General features: G+C 44.3%; 1 protein-coding gene across 1 annotated transcript; it reads right to left on the reverse strand.

The window, feature by feature from the left end:
* Window positions 1-14,973: 14,973 nt before the first annotated feature.
* On the reverse strand, window positions 14,974-19,927 carry DUSP6 (dual specificity phosphatase 6). The gene is made up of 3 exons (XM_053942894.1): window positions 19,000-19,927; window positions 18,001-18,438; window positions 14,974-16,583 (listed from the first exon to the last, which is right to left on the reverse strand). The coding sequence occupies exons 1-3, from the start codon at window positions 19,400-19,402 to the stop codon at window positions 16,276-16,278; spliced, it is 1,149 nt and encodes a 382-aa protein (XP_053798869.1). The 5' UTR covers window positions 19,403-19,927; the 3' UTR covers window positions 14,974-16,275.
* Between the last annotated feature and the right edge of the window lie 5,430 nt (window positions 19,928-25,357).

Genomic DNA, 25,357 nt, shown 5'->3' on the forward strand with positions numbered 1-25,357 from the left:
AGGATCACTGAAGGATCTTCAGTGAGCGGGATTTAAAATCTCTAATGCTGAGACAGGCTCCAGATCTTCTAGAGAGGAAATGTAAGCCATTACAGAAAAGCTGGACTCCTATATCTCTAGATTTTTAGAAGAAAGGGGCCAACACTGTTTTCTGAGAGCCTTTATGCTACCAGAATATTTTTATGAGCATGAGAGTCTCACCTGGGCCAACTTAGATTGTAGAACAGCTACTGCTGGTCTCAGATGAGACTTCTGAGGCCATTTTCTCAAATGGGATATCTGTGAAAAAGCACAAGCATATAACTCTAACCACCAGGAAAATTTCAGATTAAAGAGATAAGGACATACCAACAGCATTTTTTCTACCAACAGGACTTTCTATCATGATTTTAAGTTAACCTCCTCAGAGGAACTTTGTTCCTTCTTTAGGATTAAAATCCTCTCTGGCACAAAGATTTTGGTCCATGCATTGCATTAGCTGTAATGTCAAATATCAAAAAATAAGGATAAATTGTCAGCTTTGTCCACAGAAAAAGTGCAAACACTAAAGGTCTCTGGAGGGTGCTCCTCTGGATAAGCACTGTGTCAGATTTTGGACCCTGCTGACTTCAGACTCATGTAACTGATACCAAATCTTCACCACATGCATCTAAATAGCTTTGCTTTATATGCATTATCATCAGTTAACTCACCTCAGCTGACCTAAGCATTGAAGGTATAAGTATAGCTAAAGTAGTAAATAACTTTTGGTTACACAAAAAGCCTCTTGGCTTAACTGTTTGAACTGGGCCCGTCAGTACTGGGGATGTCACAGTATCAGTTTCTCCTGGACACTGTGGTGACATTCATTGTGAATACACAAACCTGATAAGAAGGCATAAAGAAATCACACTTATAGGAATTTCCATTTCACCCTGGTCACGCTACACTTTTGAGAAAAACTGGCAGAAACCAGCTTTGAGAAACATCTTTGCCGTTCTTGGCACCTGTGTTATCTGCCAGCTGCCAGTAGAGATCCAAGGTGATTTCACCATCATCTTCTTTATAGCCTCATTTCCTGATGAACCTGAGCTTGTCTATCATCCTGTCTTTCCATCTATATTTGTTTGCTCGTTTTTGCCTCCTACCCTAGTAGCTTTTAAATCCAACAACTGCTCACAATCACATTGGGCAAAAAGGGAGAATTTCCAATGAAATACGAGTTCCTACAAGTCTCGTGAAAGCCAACAGGTGGGTAGAGGAAAGCAACTAATACAAATTGGACAAAGGAGATCCAGAGAAAAGTTTCAATATGAGAGCCCCAAGAGCTTCTGGCTGGACAATCACCTTGCATGTGTCTGCTTTCTGATCAGCGTGCAGATGGGTCACAGCCCCTGCAACCCAGTGCTACCTCAGCCCATAGTTAAGGACAGGGGCCTGAAATGAGGTGAAGAAAAAATAGGGAGATGGAGGAAATGGATTAATGTGAGGATGTGTAGCAGACATGAGGGAACTGGGGAAGTCTTACAGACTTTTGACAGAAACTGTGATTATCATGAGAAGGTCAGATGAAACTCCATAGGAAGTTGGGCTTCCTTGTTCTCCTTTTCATGAAACAGGATATGGGACATATTTAGAACTGAACCAGCTCATAGTACAGTGGCAAAAATGCAGACTTTCAAAGTATGGCCAAGCTATACTTTCATTACTATCTTCATTCCAGAGTAGGCCAAATTTGACAACAGATGTAGCTGTGCCTGTGGAGCAACCATACTCGAAATGAAAGGGACATGCAGCTAAGCTTCCAATAAAGGCCCTTGCTGAGTAGCTCCACTGCTGAAAACTGAGTATCTGAGTTCAGATAAGGAAATGTTGGCTGCATCAAGTACTGAATGTGGGTTACTTTCAAGCATAAATTATACCTTTGCCATAGTTGAAACAGACTCCTGTCAAAGATCAACAGATGTCTCAAGAGTCACATACTTCAGCTCCCTGTTTGCTGCCAGCATCTAATCCACTAATCATTCATGCTGCATATATGCCTACTCCCGGGTTCCCTTCTGAAGCAAAATGACTAGTTTCTTGGAGAGGAACTCTGGACAGAGTTAACAGAATAGCTTGCTCCAGGCTCCAGTCCAGACAGACAAAATGGACTTGAACTGCAGCAAGTTTAACTCCTTCACTCCATGACAGTTGTCTGATCTTACTCCAATAGGCCTTGTGTCCTCAAATTCCCTACACACTGTCCTGGGATAGCACAGGCAGTCAATACATGCTTTGAATTAATAAATCACGACTTCTTAATAATTAGCTTGCATAGTAATATGGGGCCAGCAGAGACCTGGGCCAAATACTACCCTAAATCTGGCCATGCTGACCCTAAAGAGAGCAGTTTCTTCTGAGCCATGTGGACAGGAGCTGTCTTGCACTGCCTGGTCTGGGTCAGAGATTAGCCTTGGGGCAGCTGCTCTGGTAGCACAGTCACCGCCCTTGAGAAAGCCAGGGCAGAGGCCAGAGCTCCCAACAGAAGGACTTTGCTTCCAGGCTTACAGCTGGAATTTGAACTATTCACACTGATAGGTGCCACCCCTCACCATCAGCTCTCACTCGGGACACTAGTGTGGCCCCTCCAGCCTTTTTCCTCAGAGGCCAGTTAAAATATTCTCTCAAAATAGATAATGAGGTAATAATTTTATTTTCCTAGTTGCTTAAGGAGAGTGTTAGAAGAGTTAATCCAGGGATCAAAGATCTTTGTTAGCAGAGAGTCTTTTGAATCCCATGTGTGCCGGTCACAGAAACAACAGTGAAAGTGTGCAGACCTGGAAATGACAGCCAGGATGAAAACCAAATCTGCCACAACCTTCTAATGGCATTTAGTGTCTTTTAAATGTTTGGGTCAAGTATGATTTTGTTGGTTTATGTAGTCTGTTGTGAGATTTAGCCAGCTGTTGTATCTTTTCAGGCAAGTAAAACTTTCCAAAAGGGCCTTAAACTCTAGTGACGGAATACAGTTATTTGTATGTCAACTGCAGCTTCTATTTATAGGATGATGAAAATATCCCCCAATCAGTAACTCTCTAAGAGACAGGCATTTCATAAAAATAGATTATAGAATACAAACAAAGATGAAGGCACATTTTAGGTTAATCAAAACACTCATATTCCAAACTTTCCTCATAACCCATATATTTAAGACATTGGTAAATTCAGATAGTAAACCCGTTCAGACACAGACACACCAACTTTACATAGGATAAGGAATTTGGCTATTCAGGGAAAAGGAATATTAATATATTCTACAGTGAATAAACACAATAATAAATTGAGGATTTTAATGACTCAAAATTAAGTTAACTGTTTTTTGTGATACCCAGTAGAGCTTGCATGAAGGCACTTACCAGAGGTGAATGTGCTTTTAAAGGGTGTTAATTTAAGACCTGAATTGTTTGAAGATTTACTTGAAAGAATTTCAAAGGATGTAGTTTAATTAAAAATATTCCAAACTTTGCATTCCTGGCAAAACCTTTTGACCTCTCACGATATTTAATGCTCGAATGTGAGGAGTTGACTGACTGCTGCTCACTTCACTAAAGGCACTCAGGATCCTTCCCCCCTGCCGTGCCACAACCATCATTAATTGTTGATAGGTGCTCATTACATTGACCTAAAGCCAGTACCCAGAGGAGCAGCAGATCAGGCAGTGGCAGGCACCCAACTGCAGCACCGGGGGTACTTTCTTCTGGCTATGCGTCAAACACAGCTCATCCTTTCAAAAAGACCCAAGAATAGAGTGTACACTGGAAGGTCTGCTCACTGCAGCCATCGCACAGCCTGGCATTCCCAGCGGCAGGAGGATCAAACGGAGCTATCCATAGCAGGCTGGGCGAGGAAGCCTGAGAGAGGCTCCTCGGACGCCCACGGCCTCCCGTGAGGAATGGCCTGCTGTCGCCCGCTCCAGGGGCCTCTCGCCGTGCGGGCTGTTTGCATTCAGTCAACACTTCGCTTTTATAGGCCTGTGGAGCCAAAGATTGCTAGACTTTTGAACTCCAGGCTAACTTCTGTCTGGCTACAGCCCCATTTTCTGGAGCCAAAATCTTTTTTAACGACTACACAATAACAAGTAATTAGGGTAAAGTCTGCTAATCTTCTTCTTTGGGCCTGGAGGTTGTGTATTCAAAACCCGTTGAAGGTAGAATTACTGCCATCAAAGCCTGAGGTTACTTTGTGAAAGGGGTTGAACTCTAGGTCAAGGAAATGTTAACTGGACAAAGAGAGATCAGGCAGATAGTGTTAAAATTAAAACTGTCCTACTGAGATAATGCAGAATTGACTGCTTTTGCTCTGAAAACTAGCTGAATGAACAACATGAAGGGAAGGCTAAAGCAGCTCTTTCAAAAGGTGAAAACATAGCAAATAATGGATTTATTGACTTGCATTTGGAATTTATTTCTAAGCCTCTTTATTCAGTAAGACAAAGTAAAATATCATTTTATTTTATGTCACATTGTGTTTGGCCCACCCTGTTTCCTGAATCTGTTTGATTTACTAAATTGAAAAAGTTTCTTATTATTAAATTGAATATTTCTTATATATCTTCTCTTTCTCCTCTAAAAGCCCCCATGCAAAAATTCATTAGAAATTGGAAGGTTTCTGCTCTTGATTTAAGAGCCCTGGGGACAAATGGAACTTGCTGGGCGATAGGACAGATAAACAAGCACAGACTCACAAATATGAGGAGGACACATGCTCCAGAAGAGAGTGGTGTCCATGAAGTGCCCTGGATATGGCACAAAGGTGGATTTTGTGTCTCTTGTAATTGCATATAACACAGGTCAGGGAGAGACTCCAGTTTTTCAAGGGATTAGAGCCCAACCACTTTAACTCTTCAAACGTTCAAAAATAAAATCACAGATTTTTTCTGGAAATTCATCACAGAGCAGGACAGTCCTCATTCCACCACATGGAGTCATTCCAAAATTAAATCCACTCCCTGCTGTCAAGGGTAACTGTCCCTGCTGTCCCCTCACCAGCGTCAAAGCTGATAGCTCCAGTAGGACCGGCAGCACTTTGTTCTCCCCCGGGGCTGTGAGGAGGCTTTTCCCTGCTGCTGCCAGTGGATTTTAAGTCCGTATATGGGAGCAGAAGAGCAGAAATGTTGAAGCCAGCTATTTCCCATGCCAGGTTCTACTGGGCTCTGTCACAGCACCACTGCTATCTCCTTAACTTTTGAGAAATGGATGGAAATACTTCAGCTGACACAGGCAAGGGGCATCTTTGAAAATGTGATGGCAATTACCACAGCAGTGGAATTACCTCACAGGTCAATTCTCAGGGCAAGATGTATTTAATGGTGTTGCAATTGCCAGCTGGATTAAGCCAGGCATAGTAAAGTGGACAGGGCTTTTTGCTTCTAAGCAGAGCTATCAGAAAAATTCTCTTGTGGGACTACTTCAAACCTGAAGGCTCCCAGAGTAGCTGGTACAGCTACCATCATGGGAAGAAAAAGTGTTCTGCAGAAGACCAGTGGTAGCAAAAATAATCCTCAGCTCTGAGGTGGGACACTTCATTGCATGGGGAAAGACAGCTCCAGCCCCACATTTTCCTCCCAAGGAGGTAGCATCCTAGAACTCTCCCCTGAGCTGTGGGCAGAAGGAGAGTTTCCAGCCTCTCCAGGAAAAAGGAAATAGCCAGTGTTGTTTAGTACCCATTTTATTGGCATTTCTCAGGGGTTCTAGAAACACCAGGTTGCCATTGCCTTCATGAAAATATAAATTTTCTCTATACATGAGCTGTAAGACACAGGCTCATCAATATTAGCTTTCTTTCATGACGTGTAGGTTTTGCATGTATTCTCCTTTAATTATATCAGAACAAAATAAATTTGTGGTACTGACTAATCATGGCACAAAGTTTTTTTTTTCTTTGAAGCATTCTTCTACTTTCTGAGGAGAGAAAATGACAAGTGCATTTTTATGTTAATTATGGCCATGTGAATTACCCAGATAGATGGCACAACATCAATGCTAAAATGCACCAAAGTGAAGCCTGACTTTTTTTCTAAAATTTAACACAGGAACAGTGTCCTTGGTACAGGAGGCATTGGAATATATTTCCTCAAGTTTCAGATTAGAAATAACTATTCTCTGCTGCACTAGCAACAGCACCAAAACTAGATAAATGTTTAAATGCTTCACAGATTAAACTAACCAGTATAGCTGTACCATGAAGCTGTCCCTGTACCTGTAGCTGTACCTGTATTTGTGCAAATATAAAAAATTGGTCTTTAGTCAGAATTTCTCAGACTAAAATGCAAGCCTGTCTCCTAATTCACATACCTCCATCCACACTCTTTTCTGTTTCAACTCTGCAAAATGAAATTTTGTGGCCACTATTGAAAGCTGCCCATCAAAGTACCACATAATAGTGCTTCAATTAGAACAGCTTTTGGTTTTAGGATAAGATATATAAGAACATCGTGACTCTTTCACAAAATTCTGTTCAAAATGGGAAGAAAAACTAGACAGAAAATTATGCTGCAGAATAAAAAACCTGGCCATCTTCGGTGAGGAACTTGTAGATTTGCACATGGATGTTACCCTGTTGGACGGCTGGCAAGCTGGTTTGGGGATTTTGCCGGCTTGTTTCCTTTAGGAAAGAAATCAAGTGTGTGAGTCAGGTGTGCACTCTGGTACCATTCCTTTTTAATTCTAAAAGTTTTTTTCCATGAACCCAGCAGAAGCAGGAATCAGGAAGCCCTTTCCTTGCCCAGACACTCCCCAGATACCCCCCAGTCTGTCTTTCCAATTCTATGCTCAGGCACTGGGGCCATAGTTGGATTTTATAGCTAAGCCAATCACAGCTCAAGCTAATGCCAAAAGATTCAGTTCTGTCCATTATTGCCATTAATTGCATTCTCCTCTTCCCGACATTGCACTGTGTCTGATGCTTTCCTGTCCTCATGGTTTGTTGCGTCAGGGCTAGATCACCAGAAGAAATATTGATGCATTTCACAGAGCTTTGCAGACAAGCAAGTGCTTATAGCAAAGAAGTGCTTATAGCAAAGGAAGAAACAAGAGTATATAAGTGAAAACAAAGAAGGAGAAAGGGAATAGACTGTCTTTTCAGAGGCAGCTGGTCATCTGATTGCACGGCCTAGCCTCAGACTGCGCACTCCACCCTGACTGTCTGCTCCATCTTAGTGTGATGACCATGACTCTTTCCCTTCTAGGCTGATGAGCTTTTTTCCTTTCTGTACAAACAACAGCTTGCCCATCATACTCTTGTTTTTGCATGTATAGACCAAGTATTTTAGTACTGCTCAAGCTTTGTCATGCACTCCTTGCCTTGGGCCATAACCCACATCTGCTTCCTACCATTGCTGTATGAAAGTGCATTTATTAAATTCTCTGGTACTGAGCCTGAAATAAAAAAAAACCATTGTCTTTATCCAGGTCTGTGATTATCAACGGTTTAAAGATTTGCCTGACAAAAACTGAGACTTCTAGGTAGACACACAAGACACCAAACCAACTAGAAGCTTCTTCAGAGAATGAATCAATCTTCATCCTCACTGTAGGTAGAAGGTGCAAGGAACAGAATCATCTGACATTCACTTTGGAATAATACAGGTTCATTTCTATGTTTCTTGACTAACAGTAACTCACATTTACAGAAATACATTAGAAAGTCTATTTTTCTTTTTTTCCCTAAAGTAAGGGCACTCACATGCACAGGTCCTGGGCCTGATTCATCGCTGCATTACTTCAGCTTTATTTCAGGAACTCCATTTATAGTGCAGCAACTACCTGAATCATGAGTCCTGTCTGTGACGCTCTCCAAAGCAAAACTGTAGGATGGTCTTTTAAGTGGCTCATGATATAGGACTCAATTGCCCCAGCTCCCTATTTGATTCTCCTCTGTGGAACCAACTCACTAGGGTGTGAGGGCTCTGACCTCCCAAAAAACCTGCTCCTTCTTCCCTTATACTGAGCAGCCAGAACAAAAGAGCATTTAGCTCCTCAAGTTAATTCAGAAATCTCTAGTAATGTGAGAAATTGCCCTGCCCAAGAATCCCTAGTTTCTTCAATCATTAGTGGATATTATCAATTATTATGCAGCCAATGGTGTGTGGTGTGTTAACACATCTAAAAGAATGCCCCAGCATCTGATCTTGCCAATGGTTAAACATTTGAGTAACTTCGTTAACCAGGATTAGCTCACTGAACTCTGCTGTAAGACTCAGCAATCCAAGGATGTAGACCAGTAATTATGGAATATAGCAACATGCATTTTGTTTATAGCAACTTGCACACTGTACCTGGCTGTGAAGGACTCAGGGGAAAAGGAAATTTTCTTTTGACCTCAGATAATTATTATGTTTATTATTAACATCACAATAACATCCCATAGCTGTAACCAGCTCACATTAGCCAGGGCACTGTATAAAGATACCAGATTGATTAAATCCCTGTCAAAGAAAGCTAACATGCACTTTGAAAAACACACACAAACACACACACACACACACACACACACACAAAAAGAAAATCTGTTAATCTTATTTCAACATAATTGGCAGAGTCTTTTAAAACTTTAATACTGTAATAATAAACACTTGCTTGAGTGTGATCTCTGCTACTCTTGTGTAAAGCCATAAGAATGTCATTCATATAAACCTCAACAGAGAAGCTGGAATATTATTGCTGGCATAAAACAAAAATACTATTAAAAGAATATTATTAAGGTCACAATGTCAAACACTTTGAATCTTAGAGAAGAATTTATAGACCTAGCTGCCACTTGAGACACCTCAACACATACAAAATTTAACTGACAATGAACCCCAAAAACAGCTACTTTTTCTCATCTCTTTCCTTTCCAGCAACATTACCAAGGTGCTCTGCTTTCTGTCGGTTGACGTGTGTTTTCTTCTCTGCCTAACACCAAAATTGTTCTTAGTTGACTGGCCCCATTAATATTTTGTTCAGGGAAAATGGGATGTAAAGAGTATTTATACTGCAAAGTATAGGGATGCTTGAGGCAATGTCATTGGTACTGCAGTACGGTCATCAGGTACAGAAGTACAGTATAGGTCTCCAATCAAACCTACCAGTTTTGGGGCAGACTTACTGCACAATCCTCCACCTCACAGACACAGCATCACAAATCCTGTCCCTCCTCAGAGTGTGCTATACTGTCCCGGCTTAATAGGCCTGGCAACTCAACACCCAGGGCAGGCTCAGCTAAATTTTATCACCTCTAACTTATAAAGAAAATTGCTCATGAAGATTCAGTTTCTTGGCATGTTCAAACCACCATCTTCCAACAGCTCAAATCTTGGGCAAGAGGAGCTATTCAGGAGAGCAGCACCAGGCACAGCTCAACACACCCTGCCAGATTTCAAGTTCCTTCCTTCAGGCATAGAAAGCTGAGGATGTTCAAGGAAACAGTAACAGATTTTGTTACATAGACAAAAAACAAGGGATTTTCTTCAGAAAAAAGGGCCAAGTCTTTTAGGATGACATATTCAGAGGGATATTAATTTCTTTTCATCTTTTTAGACTAGCCTGAGGCATTTATATTCAAGTCCAAACAAAGTCTAGCAAAGCTGTAAACCTCTGAGAAGTTTCTTTCAAGAAGAATTGGTCCACATTAATAATGGGTATTTTCTACTCTCTGCTCTGAGAGTAATTTGCAAATATAAAACCTATTTTCTTCACATACAGTAGCCTGCAAAATTTCACTGAATCAAAAATACTTAAGTGAAGGATTGTAAAGGTATGTGAAAGCCTAATTTGTTGTTCCTGATTTGTATTCAAGAAATCAGACACATTTAGTCTTTATTTATAACAAAAACATCCTGTACAGAATCCAAGTGTTACTCAATTCCTAATGCTTAAATAGAATATCAGCTCAGTGCTGGGCTGAATTTCAGACTAGATGAGAGGTGCTGTGCTATGTTTCTTCACAAAGAACCAAGCTGGCCTAGAAACCTTGCAAACAAATTAATTTCATAGAAATACTGACACAGCAAATGCAATTTAGGCCATTGATAACACAGGAAATCCTAATCAATCAAGCAATAGTTGAAGTCTCAGTGGTCAAGATTTTTTTTAATGTGAGTAGGTCCCCAGGACTCTAAAATTCTCTTCTTTTATAAATAAGGAAAAACGTTCTCTCTCACCACATTGAGACATCCTGACTTTCTAGCTCTATATCTAGCTCAGAATACTATAACATTACTGTATGCAGGGAAAAAAGGAACTAAAAACCCCACTTACAACCTTAATGGTCTCCAAACAGACAGATAATGTCTTCAAGGGGTTCCAGAGTGTTACAAACACCAGTCTGTGGGAAAGCCTAACTGGTAGTCTCTACTGTTACACTGACTCCTATCATTTGGGTGTCCAGTGTACCTACTGAACAACTAACATGTTTTCACAAATGCTGAATACTAGTGCTTCCAGTCTGGTTTTGGTAAGGTGTCATTTCCCAGCAAAGGCAAAAACTGCCACCTTCAAACTATAAAGAACTTTCGCCTTGCTTAAACTGTCAGCCAGCAACAGTTTTTCAGATGGCTTCACTTGCAGATGAGAATACATTTCCTATAGAGTTGAGGGCAGCAAGAAAAAAAAGATGAGAAAACAGACTTCTATAATACCCCAAAACATGGTTTAACAGAAAACCAGAAAATTTCATTAAAATAAAAGTCTGGAAGTTAAGCAAGGACATTGCCCTTTTGGGAAGATGGAAGATCTTGGGAGAACTTTGCAAAACATTTGTATCTCTGGCAAAATGAGCAAAGGCTTCACAATGGTCTCTACATTATGGTAAATAGACCTCCCATGTAGCATCATTTTGTGTGCTGGTATCTACAGTGCTAGAACAGCTTAGGGATGGGAGAGCGCCAGCATTTTCATGCACTTCCTGCATCCTGGGGATCACAGCTATGAAGGAGAGCACTTTCTGTTGTATCTCTCAAATATAGTCCTGAATGCAACATCTGTCATTAAGAAATATTTCTTAAGCAGACTCCATACCCCCCTTTTCCATCTGATAATCATCTCCTTGTGTTTGTGGTAAGTCAACATCCTTCATCTTTGCCTTATGAGGAAAAGCTATGGCTGTGAGCACTTCAAAATTCTCTCTGCGCTTGCAGATCCCTATGATAACAAACAACAGAAAGCATCTAACATGTTTTTTTCCTTTCCTTACAGAGACAAGCACTTCACTCAAAAGACAGCAGCTCCCATACCAGTCTTCTGTCTGTACTATCTGCTAAGTTACAGCACATGCTTATCTCTCAAATTTGGCAATGGAGAAAGGAGATGTATGATACTGCACTCTCCATTTCTGGCTGTTGCAGGGACAGGAATGGGCAGAATTTGTAAAACCTAAGTCATCACACAGCATGAGAAAACACCAATGGGTAGCCCTTATTTCCTTTTGGCTACGGGGTGTTTGGAGCAAACTCAGAGACCTTTCTTGAATGCAGCATCTCACTGAAGTCCCAGAGTGTCCCATATGTGCTGCTACACAATGGAGGGGGCTGCCCCATACTTGTGTTCTTGGGGTAACTGAGCAATGCTGAGCACGCACACCCAGGTCGAGGGGGGCACGGAACTGAGCTTAGCAATTTGTTCCACCATCTTCACTCAGGCAAAGCTTTCAGTGATTTATAGCAGTGTGGCTTAAGCTGTAGCTTTGTTTAAACATTCACATACATTTGTTTTTCCTGGAGCTCTGAATAAAGTGTCATCACGCTTCTCAACAGGGAAAATTTTTGGATAAGCTTTTGAGAGAAGCTGAAGAAATGTTATCCAGACACGATTGTTAAACCTGGCTTCAGTTTTGATAGCAGAGCTGCCTTTGTTGGACACATTTTCCTCACCACTCCCCTCTCTTCAAATGGGGAATCAGTGCCCTTTGACAGGCCTTGGATAGGCCCAAAGGAAATGCTGCTTCCTCATGCCTGCCTTCTCTGTTAGCAGCAGCTACAGAGAGAGCCCAGGGAAGCCATGTGGGGCCAAATCTACACAGAGATGGGGCAGAGTCATGTCATCTGCTAGGAAGTGCCAAGAGGACAGCAATAGTGTTTTCTTACTTTTTCCTCTAAAATATACCTTTCCTGTAGCTCACTATAACTGACTGAGTCCATAAGACTCATTCTTTTTTTCACGGTGAAAACAAAGAGGAGCAGGCAGGTTTAAAGCTGGCAGAAAGATGAGTTGATTTAGGAAATATGAGGAAAACAGCAAGAGAATAACAGAGAAAAGAGAGAGGGTAAGAATACAAAGGAAAAGTTGGACCTGTGGAAAATTAGAAGGCATGGGAAGAAGAACAGCATTTAAAAAAACACAAGAAAGATTATGGGGAAAATTATGGCTACTACAGCAAAAACCAGAGAGAGTTAAGACATTTTGAAAGGAGGCATAGAGCAGTTTGAAAGGGTATGAATGGAAAAGAGGAAATGCAAGAAAAGGAACCAACACAATGAGTTACATGTTGCTATTGCACAGAAAATGAAAAGTAAAATGTGCACACAAACACAAATGGAAACCTTGACCTTACCAGAGCAAATGGAAGAGAGGATGCCACAGGACACAATTTCATCCTTTGTATTAAAGGTAGGTGGGTCATGTGAGAAAGCTCTGATCACTCCTAAGAGTACAGTTTTCCTTCCTAGAATCTCCACAGCTTCTGAAGCATTTCCTTACCTCACATTACTACATTATAATTTGAAGAAGCAGGTTGTGATTTTGTTAGCTGCAAAGGGCAGACATTTCTCCTCTTTCCTCCTATACACACCAGGCCTGTCCCTGCAGGCACAAAGGATTTATTCTCCCCTTCACAAATTACTTTACCAGCTGAGGAACTGTAATAGCTGCCAAATCCCTCAGAAGTCTGAGACCTCTGCCCCATCCCAGCAAGGACTGAAATGAAGCAGGGGACAGAGGAAGTGAATTATTTTGAAACAAGTGCTGGGGAGGGGATAGATGAAGTAACCAGGACACACACTTCAGAAGCAAGCAGAACCCAGGCTGAGTGCTGATGTAGGATGCATCATGCTCGGACAGTTATTTGGGAACCTCTGTGGGGAGGGTGAACATTGCGGGTTAGAGCTCTCATCGCTTTCCCTCCAAACCCCTTGTAGTTCGGAGCCAGCCTATGACTGTGAACACTCCCAGCAAAATCAGACATTGAACCAGGTTTTGGGTTGGCTCCACTTGTAATTTGGGGTTGTCTGTGACCAAAGTTGCTTCACGCAGTCTGGTTCAAGTTCAGCCAAGGGTCTGAAACAGCCCTGCTTCGGGCCTTGCTCAAGGAAAAATCTGGAACAAGTTTTCAGCCTGACTCTGCTGTGTGTTTGTCTGTCTGTGAGCAAAGCTCTTCTGTGCTTGCTTGTCACAAAAAATGATGAATTGCAGAAGTATCCATTTGGTGTTAGTCATTCGGTGCAGCAGGAAGGAAGCAGGAAGCCCTTGTGAGCATTAACTTTTCAAAGCAGTTTGCAGAAAAAGCCAAAGCTCTCCTCCCCTGGGCTACACGGCCACATACTGATCTTTACCTCCTCACCTTAAGGGGCACCTAGTCACAACTAACATTCACAGATCCTTCAGCCGGAAGTATTTGCCCGGTGCAAACAGCTGAGGCATCTGGCGTCAGCCCTTTCCCTGTGCAAGGCGTATTAAAAGGGGGGAGGGAAGAGCAGCCTTACACTTGCCAAACGGGAGAGGTCTGATTGCACTCAACAGGTTCAGTTCACGCTGTGACCCTGCCCGGCTTCCTGCTATTCAGATGTGTTACTTCCCCTTTGTGGTAATGGCCTGTGGCAGCCGGCCAGAAAACACTATTAATTTCAGAAGTGGCCTGACAACAAACCCATAGCAAAACGAGAGGAAGTGGCAGGGAGGCCATCTGTTAACTTCAGCAGAACAGTAGGGACACAGCTATGTAGGTTCTACAAGGAAAGCAGATTAATAATCCACAAAGAGGAAACTGGCTAAAATTATCCACAGACCATATTAAAAAAAAAAAAAAAAAGAAAACTAAAAAAACCAAACAAGGGAGTCACTTGAGCTGCAGCTGGACAGGAAATTGCTAGAGCTGCTTGCAAATCTCCACTTTGAACAGAACAGCATAGGGAATGCCAAGAGCGGAAACCGTTCAAAACTGGATTAGCACAAGCCAAGTTTAACTGCAACCCACTTCTACTTTCACAGTTTATGCACTCAATCTAGGCCACTGCATGAGACACTGACTCACTTTTTTCCCATGTTTTGTTTGCATTTCATTTCACACACTTGCAGTTTCTAAAATTACTTCAAATGTGCTTTGGCTGCCAGGAGTTCTGCAGTATCTCAGCCGACAGCCCCAGCCCCTCACTGTGGTACTGCACACAGATTTTGGCACCACCCTGCCTTGGGCCAGTTATCATCAAGAAGGATGTTAATGAATATAAGTTGCAGCAGGAAGTTTTGCAATTGCTATAATCCCCCTTTTTCCTTCTGCAGAGACAGAACTGCTTGAAGGGTACAAAGAGGAAATGAGGTGACTAAGGGTATATATAGACTTTTCCTCCATGCCTTCATTAAGTTGCAAAGTGGCTGAATGGCAGCAGAAAAATCATTTAAAGGCAGACTATTGATGAATCTCTGTGAAATGAGATCCTGCTAGACAGCTAAGCAGAGCATGAACCCATCTCCTGGCATCTGTAATAGAGTGACCAAAATTCATAAAGCCAGAAAACAGCAGCTCCTTACTCTTAATAATAAAAGAAAAAATAATAATGAGAAAAGAAAAACAAAAAAATATGGCCCAGAGTCAGGTGCATCCCTAGTACAGCAAAGAGATGCTGGAATATTTTGTAATTAACCTAAAGGCCTTCAAAAGCATTCCCTTCACCAAAGCAAGATGAGAATCTAGCACATTCACTGTTTATTCATTTAGGCGCCAGTGGACCAAAGGGGAAATCAAGGTTTTATTGTCTTAGGGGGATGTACAAAAGCTATTGAGAGCAATTATTGCCTTTAAACATAACCATATGGGTATGTGCAATTAACCACAATTACACAGAGGGGAAAGGAGGAATAAACCAGTCAGCTTCTCCATAGCCAAAAATAGTTATTTATTTATTAATAATTTAAGGTTTTACATTCTTATAATAAATTCCATCTTAAAACTTTTACACTGTGGATTAGACTCTCCCTTATTGGCAACCATGTGCAGGTTCACTGTGCGTACACACAGGTACAAATGCTTGCACATACTTCCAGTTTTATACAAATAAAAAGACGCAAAATATTGCATTTGAGGTGAAGCTCCCTGAAGAATTTGTACAGAGGTAATGCACTGTTTAGCACATCTGAAAGTTTTAAAAAGTGATCAAAAATCTTTCGCATTCAAAGACAAACCTCCTCCCAGATGATCTATTTACAAAAGGTAAGGCAAAAAAATTAATTTAATTTAAATATATATATATATGTATATATATATATATCATATGGAACCTACATCAAAAGCATGTGGAAAAAAAATCACAAGGAAAAGAAAGATATATGAAAGAAGAGACTCTACTTGCTCACAAAACCTGATCTGCAAACTTCTCACCATTGCCATTTCTCCCTCATGGAAAGCTTGCTTCAATAAAATTCAGCATGCTGCAAATATACTCTTTGCAATTCAAACAAACAAACAAACAAAGCAAAATTTATGAAAAGAACAAAAACACAGGTGTCCCTTGGATTGATTTCTTGAGTACATGTGAATTAAGGAAAAAAAAAGCAAATAAATTTAAGGTTAAATATTTACATTGATCAAGTAGAATACTACCAAGCTCGTAGCAAACAAGTACTCCAAATACACTAAGCTGAAATCTCTTTCTTTGGCTCCTCTAAATTAAAACAAACAAACAAAAATAACCAGTCTTCACTGAAGACAAAGATGCGTGTCACAGATCTGAGAGCAGAGGGCAGGATGGTTCCAGCCTCTAGAGAACATGTGCCCAGCCTGTCCAGCCTCACCCTACCACAAGACCCCAGCTACTGCCCAAGCAGGGATGAACACACTGCCCACCTGCTGCCTGGTCACCACGGTCCTGCCCAGAGAGCTTGCCATGTCCCCTCCCTTTGCAATAGCCGATTCCATACTGTTTAACCTTCCGTTGACTGCACTGGCAGCTGCTTTTTAACAGCAGAGGCCAGAAAAAGAGAAAGCTGCATTTCTTTATCACTGCCAAAGAGAAACCATTGAGGAGTGATCCCATGAAATGGACAGGAGAAGGGAGGTGGTGGGAGCTCACGTGGACTGCAAGGAATCCACCTGGAAGACGTTCTGGTTGGAAGGGGTGGTGAAGTACAGCTGCTGGTTCGGCACTCGATTGTCACAGGGGCTGCTCAGTCCCAGAGTCCGCTCAAAGTCCAGCAGCTGACCCATGAAGTTGAAGTTGGGTGAAATGTTGGACTTCTTCATCTTGACAATATCATAGGCATCATTCATGGACAAGTTCAGCTTCTGCATGAGGTAGGCCACCGTCACTGTGACCGAGCGGCTGATCCCTGCTAAGCAATGCACCAGGACGCCGCAGTTCTTCCCCCGTGCTTCATCTGTACAAAGAGGCAGAGAAGGACACGTAAGACAGAGGGTTGGTAACTGATCTCTTAACACAAATGAGATTAGTATCAAGGAGGAAGAAAGTACAATTCTGATCCCAGTGGCCAGCAGTGCAACTCAAGAGTTAACTTTAGCGGCTTAAAACCAGGACAAGAGAAGAATCCACTCCCCCTACTACCCAAGTCCAAGAGCTGAGAAAACTAAGAATGAGACAAAGGGAGCAGGACACGCTGCATGACACTGTTTTAAAAGTCAGTTTTAAAAGACAAGCTTTTGCCTGGAGATTTGCCTTTAAATTCTTACAGTCCCCTTGCCCCAGCATGGAAATCCTGCAATATGTCACTGAAAGGCTTTATACAGACTAGCAGACTGCAAAGGTCTATTAAATTATTCTCCAACTGTTGTGCAGCTAACAATGGAGGTATTCAGGCATTTTAAAAGAATGAGGGAAGTCACAGGGGACAGCCCATTAGGAGGAACAGGATGTCAACATTGGTTGAAAATGGGTTCCTTTGTAATAGGAAATGCATTACAATGCCTGGAGATTAGTTTCTTTGTGGCTTCTAGCCACATTTCTTCCTGCTAGGCTCAGATTACCTACATTCTCCACTATTACCGGTATCATTCAACCGGATTACAGCACAGCTTCCCAACAGATATTGCAGTGTCCACCCCACCGCACCCCGATGGAACCATTTGAGTCCTCCCCAAAACGAAGGAGGAGAGTTAAGATTTTAACCAGAACTCCTTGGGCCCGAGGGTACAGATTCCCGTCTGAGGGCCGGCTGACCGAGGCACCGAGCCCGAGATGAATATCATTATTACCACAAGATTTAATTTAAACTCTGGCTATATATTTGCCAGGGACACCGCTTATTCATAACTTAAAAGCTATTCATAATTTTAAAGCTAAAGTTAGATTATACTACTCTTTTTATTATACTACTCTTCAGTAACTTCAAGGAAAAATAAAAAAAACCAAAAACAAAAACAAACAACCCCAAAACCCAACATTAACAAAGAAAACAGTCAAATAAACCATCAGTCCCAGGCTCATTTGCCCCCCCCACAGCCGCCAGGACCTTTAAGAAGATCCCCCAACATGCGCAGGGCTCAGTCCCCAGCGCCAACACAAATGACTCAAGGAGGAATTCCACAGCCAGACAATTCAGGTATGCCTGTGCAACCCTGCAAAGGTCGCTTACAATTCACCAGGACTTCTCAATAACCCCCCCCAAACAGTCCCCAACAGCCCTCAACTTAAGCCGGCTTTAAAATCAGAGAACGGGGCATGCCCCAGAGACGACCATAAATGCTGCTACCGCTTCTCGCCCGAAATTCACGAATTCTGCAAAATATAACGAATTCTGCCGCTTGACATGTAAATGTTAGCAAGTAATCGGGTCTTACCTATGAAGGAGATGGCCTCAGGAAAGAACTGAGAGAGATTTTGGCTCCAGTGGTCAGAGATCGGGATCTGTTTGTACTTGAATTCACCGGCGTTTTCAAAGAGATTAGGCAGGTTAGGAGTAACATTCAAGATGTATTTAATGCCGAACTCTTCTAAAACATCCAAATTAGTAGAGTCCTTGGCACAGCCTAAGTAGAGGTAGGGTAAAATCTCCACCGGAAAGGAAGGCTGGTTGTTGGAAAGAGGGCTGCCATCGGAGTCGGTGGCACTATTGGGGTCTCTGTCAATGTCAGATTCAATGTCGGATGATGAATCGGAGCTGATTCGGAGGCCTCCCAAGCCCAGGACCGGCAAAGGAGGAGAGCTGCTACTACACGAACTGTCTAGGTTAGTTTCACAGTGCAAGGCGAACTCGGCCTGGAACTTGCTAAAACCACCTGGAGAGAAAAGCAAAGAGGAGAAAATGCAACCTGATATAAGATGGCATGTCGACTTACTTCCCTAGTACAGCCCTGTCTGCAAAGGAGCGTCTGTTTTGCACCCTCTCGAGCTCCGGGATAAAGAAGAAAAAAAATGTCACACTCACAACGCAGACAGACTAACTTAAAGGAAGGGTTAAGAAAATCGTCCGCTGCGGTGGAGGGCTCAGCACATTCAAGATTAAAGCTCTGTACCGCTTTGCCCTGCGGGGACCGCTGGAGAGGTGTCTCGGCGGCAATTCCTTCTACCAGGCTCATGCCGGAATCCCCGTTAGTCCTGTCCTCCCCACGCTGCCATAGTGATTTCAGACATCAAGGTTTCTTTAAACAATGCGAAGATGGGGGGAGGGAGGGCGAGAGGGGGAGAGAAGTGTGGAGTAGGGGGAAAAGCCCCCTACCCAAGTCAGTGCTCTCCTGGCGCATCAATCCACTGCCCGGGGAACGCTGCAGACCGCATCCCCCCCCCTCCCTCTTACCCTGGCAGAGATCTCTCCCCCAACCCTGGACGGCCCTTCTCACCTTCCAGATAAAATGCCTTGCAGCCTTCATCTTTGAGGCGCTTCAGGAGCAGCCCCAGCACGGACTCGCCGCCAGTATTCTCGTTCCAGTCGCGGCTGTGCTCGTCGTACAGCACTACCGTGTCGGTGCCGCACCGGCGGGCGAAGCGCTCCCGGTCCTCCTCGCTGCTGGCGACGAGGGACCGCAGGGGCAGGTTGCCCTTCTGCAGCCGCCGCAGCATGATGCCGGGGATGGCCACATTGATGGCCGACTCGATGTGGGACGACTCGTACAACTCCTGCGGTCGACAGTCCATCAGCAGTAGCCGGTCGTTGCCCATCTCCAGCTGCTCGTTCAGCCACGCCACGGATTTACTAATCGCCATTTCCAACGCGAAAGGGACGGGTCTGAACGTATCTAGCATGAGGAAGGACGGGGGGAGCGGAGCGTGCTCTGGAAGCGCCCCTCTCTCTCACAGAGGCATGCGGCTGGCTCGGCGGGCGGGCTGCACCCCTCTAACTCCGCACAACTTATCTCCCTCCGCCCCAGGAAAATGAATCACGCAGCCCCCCCCGCGCCGCTTCCCCCGCGCCGGGCGGCTGTGGAGTCACGGGGAGGGAGAAGCAGCCCCGGCCCCGGCGTGTGTGTGAGTGTGAGCGCGTGTGTGTGTGTGCCTGCGTGCGCGCAGCCAGCCTGCCCTGTCTCCTCTTTTTTTCTGTCAATGAACCTGCCTAATCGCCGCTGCAGCCCGAGCCCTTGGGCTTTTCCTCCGCCACGAGTGAATGAAATCCAATTAACGTGCCGCCGAGCGGGGCTCCCCGGCTCAGCATGGAAGCGCTGCGGCGGTGGCGGCGCCCCTTGCCTTGCGTTCCCCTCCTTTGCTGCGCTGCCCCGCCGCCGCCCGCAGCGCCCCTCGGCCGCGGCCCCACGCAGCTCGGCGCCCGGCGGCTCCTCAATGGGTACAACCGCGGCTCCGCTCAATGGATACATTCTCCGGCGCAGCCAATGGGGGCGCGCGGAAGGGGCTGTTGCCGCGGCGACGGGCCGGCTGGAACAGGTTGTGTTGATGAATCGTTAATGAGTTTGTCATTCACAAAAACGGAAAGGAATTTCCGCTCCGGATAAGCCGAGTGCAAACAAGCGGCAGCCGCGGCGCGGCGGGCGGGGGCAGGTGAGGGGGCGCGGCCCGGCGCTCCCCCCTTCCCTCCGCAAGCACCAGCCGCGGGGCGGCCGTCGCAGCCGGCGGAACTAATGGCACTTTTTCTTTTCTCTCCCTCCCTCCCTCCATATTTTCGCTCCCTAAGTCATACCCCGCGGGGGCCGGCCGTGTTACCCCCAGTTCTCCCGAGCTGATCGTGGCCCGGCTTTTCATTAGGGTGTTCCGGGAATCCCATTTTTAGGGAGGCGGGTAGGCTCTGTCCTCGGCTGATCTCTACGGGGGTGAAGAGTAAACCCCGAGCTAATCTCTTCCTACGCGACCCGGCTTTATTCGCTGCACGCAGCGCAGGCGGGGAGCCGGCCCCGCCGCAGGAGCAGCCCGCAGGCGCTCCTGCTGCAGCCCGGGCGGGCCACCCCACAAACGTGAGCAGGGAAAGTGGCCCGGCCGGCCCCTCCAGGTAGCCTGTGATTGAACCGCGCTCGCCGGGCCGCAGCGTGAGTCCACCGCCAGCAACGAACCCGCAGCCACTCCCGGGGCTCGGGGAGCGCCTGGGCCGCCGCCGGCACGGCGGGGTCCGGTGCGGCCCCTCGCACCTGGCAGCGCCCGCGTTGGCGGCCCCGGCCGCCGCACCGGCTCCTCCTGCGGGTGGGGCACCGCCGCCGCCGCCGTCCTGCGCTTTCCCCCGGTCCGGCCGGGCGGAAGGGCGCTGCAGTCCCCGCCGCACCGGGAGGCGGAGGGGACGGCTGGGCTGCGGTGCCCGTCGGAGCGGCGCCGGGATAGTAGGGGCCGGGGGCAACCTGGGGCCGGTGGGCTGGGGGCGCCGCGGGGCCGGAGGCTGAGCCGGGAGCAGTGGTTCCAAGGTGCGGGTTAGCAAATGGGTAAGAGGAAAGTGAGGAGCGACAATAAATCAGGAGAAGCCTGGCCTAAATGCTAATCCTGCCACCAACATCTGCTTTGAAGTAAAATTGTTCAGGAGAGGCTAATCTCTCTTCCACTGCTACTGCCCTCCGGGGCTCACTGTTTTTAACCCCAGCTGAAGGAGGTTGTTTAGGTGGTGAGTGGCTGGAGAGTGTGACCCTGGGAACAGATAGTTGCATGGGCAGTCCTGTGTGTTCCACGAAGAAAATACCCGTGACGTTAATTAAAGTTGGCACATCAGTCGCTGCAGTTTCAAGCAAGGCTGACACCCAGATGGCATTAATGACATCCTCCCCAGCAGGGATTTTTAGAGGATCCCTTCTTGCTACCTTTTTCAGAGGCTTGAAAGTGGGACTGGAGTGTTACACAAACCTTGCCTCGCCCCTTAGTCATGAGATTTCCTTGAACTGATGTTCCACCCACTGGGCACACCACACACCCTGTCCCATGGCTCAGCACGGGCAACTTGTCCAGCTCACATTGCCCACTATGGACCTGTCCTCTCTCATTAAAGGCTTTCCAGCCTGTTCTTACCAGGTGCTTCATTTGCTGTTCTGATATGTTCAGAGTATACTGTTTAAGTGTCCAGAGCAGCGGCAGATCAAACTAGCAAGCAGAAGCCTTTGGTTTTATTTATTTAAGCATTTTTTTGGGTGAGATACCTGCCTAGTAGTATAAAAATACTATTACAATAAGTAATGATAGCATTTAAAGATATTTTTTACTCTTAGTACTCTCAGTTTTGATGGAAATACTATGAATGTTCAAGGGTAAGTGTATGAAGGCATTAATATGTTAGATGAAGCATACTCCAGAGAGTTGTATTTCTGAAGTAGAGCTGGAGACAGACTTGTAATGGTGGTAGCTATAGCCTGCTGATTGCATGGCAGCAGTGTGGCATTTGGTGATCTGGGACCCAGGCAGGAGATTTTGCACTGCAACAGAGTTAAACCAGTCAAATACAAATAGCACCTTTTGAATTTGTAGTAGTACTTCCCTCAGCACGCACCAGCTGAAGAACTCTAAAGGAGAATGAGAGCCTATGTGCCACCTTGTTGTCTTTCTGTTTGCATGCATGTATGCACTCCCTTTTCCTCTCTCTGTCTGAACCACTCTGTCCTGTCAGTCACTGAGGGATGCTGGAGCAGATTCAGTTATGCTACCATCTGATGCTTTGTCAGAGACCAGATGTACAACCCAAGCTTCACCAGGAGACCATTTATCCTTCAACTTCCAGAAGTTTTTGCAGTACCTGAGCAGTGAGAAGAGCCTATTCCTGTCAGCCATGATGCCTTCATTCACCCGGCCTCTACGTTTTCAACTCTGAAATGTTTATTTTTGGATGAGGAGGGACATGTGCTCATTTATTTTTTTATTTTTTATTTGTGTTTTTGTTTTTTTCACTTTCTTGTCTGCCAGTAAGACTTCTTCAGTCCAGCTCAAAGCTTATTAGTAACAAATAGCCTATTTTGCTGGCTTTTGGACCATTTTGCTCATTTGTAGCATGGGTAGAGGGCTCAATAGAGCTCCATGAGTGCTTATGACCTGAGCTTGTCTTGGCCAGACATGTAGGACAAGAGCATTGCATGGATGACAGCTATTAAAATTTAGTTTTGTTTTGCCCAATTCCTTCATATCTCTCCCTGCAATAGAAGCCCTGGGCCTGAATTAGACAGACAGGCTATCTACATTGTGTAGTGGGAGAGAGAAGTACCAAAAAGGCAGGTATCTATAACATTTTGAAACCAGGCCAACTGGGTCACTCTGAGACACTTCACAGTCTGGAATACTCAGGCAGTGATGTAGAGGCATCCTCAGAAGGCTAAGTACTGATGAAGTTTCTTCTCGCATTAGGCATCAGGGATGAGAATTTTTTTATACAAGTGCTTTCTTCCTCTAAAGATTTGGTTTCATGCTTCTCTTTTACTTAACTGAAGCAGAATTTGATGGGAGTCTGTCTTTCTATGAGAAGTCAGGGCACAAAATATATAGGAAAGGGTTTTCTGCTTCTTTGTTCACTCCTTTCCCATGTTGCATCAATCAATATTTACGAGAGCAGGGACTCCAGCCTTCATTTTCCATGTCCCACTGATGATAATCAAAATGGCAGAGACGCCTTCTGTATCTGCAGTGTTTAACTTCAGGCAAACTCTGGGGCTGCCTGTTGGAGAAGGCCAAGGAGCATAACACGTGCTGGCATCAGGATTTTGGGTGAGATGCCAATTCAACTCTGGAAATGCAAGAGCTTGGAAAATGTAGTGAAGACAGGTTTCTCCACTGGCAGGTCATACTTAGGCAAAAATTTTGAGGATCATAACGATCAGCTTTGACTGAACCAGCAAATTACTGTAATTCAGCTAAAAAGTCATTCAACTTTAGATGCTGGAAGTTAGAGGTTCACATTTTAACCTATTTATTTCCTCTCATTTATCACTTTCAGAAGGTCTTCAGAGAGGACAAACAGCACTCTGGAACAACTCAGTTCCCTTTACTGTCTCTAAATTGTGCCTGGTAGAACCTGTAATTGTTTTAAGTGGAACCTAAAAGCCTGTACTTTTACATGCAGTCTGTGATTCTCACCTTCAGGTTTATCTCTAAGTCCTTTATACAGTTCCTGTTAGTTTCAGTAAAAGTGAAAAATCAATGTGTGTCTGTATTGGTTCCTATGAATGATCTATTTCAATATATAGAAATACACAAATCATCCTAGTCCAAACTGTCCATAAAGTAGAGTACCATTTGGTGTAAGAGTGGTTAGTGCAAGGTGTCTCAAAGGGAGAACAAAAGTGTCCTATAAAACATTTTATTTATGTAAAGTACAAACAATTTATGGAAATGACATTTAACTGGTTATTCAATGTCCAATTATTCACATCTAAAATAATTCCTGAAGTTGGAGAAATAAAACACTTGAATGACTCCATTTAGGAAATCCTTTTGACTCAAGTGCTTTCCTTGAAACAGCAAATAGCTGGATGACTTCAAGCACATATTTAATTGTGCCTTGTAATAAAGTAATGTAATTAGCAATTACTTAGGAATGATGCTTTAAAATACTTAACAGCTACCACAGACATGCATTTTTTAGGAGGACTCCTTGTGGTATAAACAAGGTTCCCTTCTGAATGCAGCTCATGAGTTCTCCAAATTGTTCCTCAGGGTGTGCAAAGGTGAGCAGTTTTGTTTGACAGCAGATCACTACTGGCTGTTGGATTCCCTTCTTAAAGGATAAAACCAAGCTTGTGGGAGGGCAGTGCAAGGCACACATTTAGCAAGATTCACAGTGTATTGGCCAAGCACCGAGGCAAGTGCTGTAATAGTTTTTTTCTTCTTTTTTCCCTTCCCACCACATGTTGCCATTGCTAGTGACACTTTTGGTGGCACTGACCTGTGTATCACTTCACAGTGATTTACAATCTTCTGGCAACAGAAACATAGCACAGGTGGGCAGCTGTCTGTTAAAAATAATAAACATGAAGAGAACAGAAGGCTAGGTGTCTGCACGCTTTTTTATAATTACATGTTAATTTGATAGCTTTCAGATTAAAAATGGACTGTATAATAGCAGCAAAAGGCAGAAGACGAAATTAGAAAAGCAAACTAAATTAGAAAAGTTGTACTGTGTGTGTGATTGCATGAAAATACAGATACACCATTATATTTGGTGGCAGTGATTAAATTAATAAATTTGCTTACTGGTTGGAATGTAGATTTATATGGTTCTGTTACCTTAGCTAAGGAATAGAGCAATTCCTATCTAAAACTCCTTATGTGGGGTGCAGAAATATCATGCTATTTGTATACAGACAACACTGTGCTTATATTATTTCTTTGCCAATACCTAAGAGTTCAGTAGTGTCCAGAGAGTGTTTTCATGTTGTGCAGGCTGGTGTTTCTCTCTGCTGTTGTCTGCTGTTCAGTGGCAGCCTGTATCACACTATACTGGGCACATACATCACACCAGATGAGGCTGCTGAGAAAATGCTATGATCTCTTTCCAATGCTGTCCATTTTGATTGAAGAGCTAACTAGGGACTATAGCATGTGGGCTTACCTGGGGAGGCATTAGTGCTGTCACCAAAGTATGTTCCTTCAATAGCACTGTCTCATTTTTGTCCTGTTCACTCATCCTACAAGGAAGCAAACCTGACAGCATCTAGGAAGTGTGGAAAGCAGCTCTCTCTTCCCAATGCTAAAGATTTCTTTTCCTCTGTGTTTACGAAATCCCCTGCTACCAAATCTCTCTGTTCTGACCATGGGAATAAACCCTGCCCCTGGGATGACTGAAGGCTTGTTCTAGAC

Source organism: Vidua chalybeata, chromosome 5, assembly GCF_026979565.1.
Source record: "Vidua chalybeata isolate OUT-0048 chromosome 5, bVidCha1 merged haplotype, whole genome shotgun sequence".
In the NCBI taxonomy this organism is placed as follows: Eukaryota; Metazoa; Chordata; class Aves; order Passeriformes; family Viduidae; genus Vidua; species Vidua chalybeata.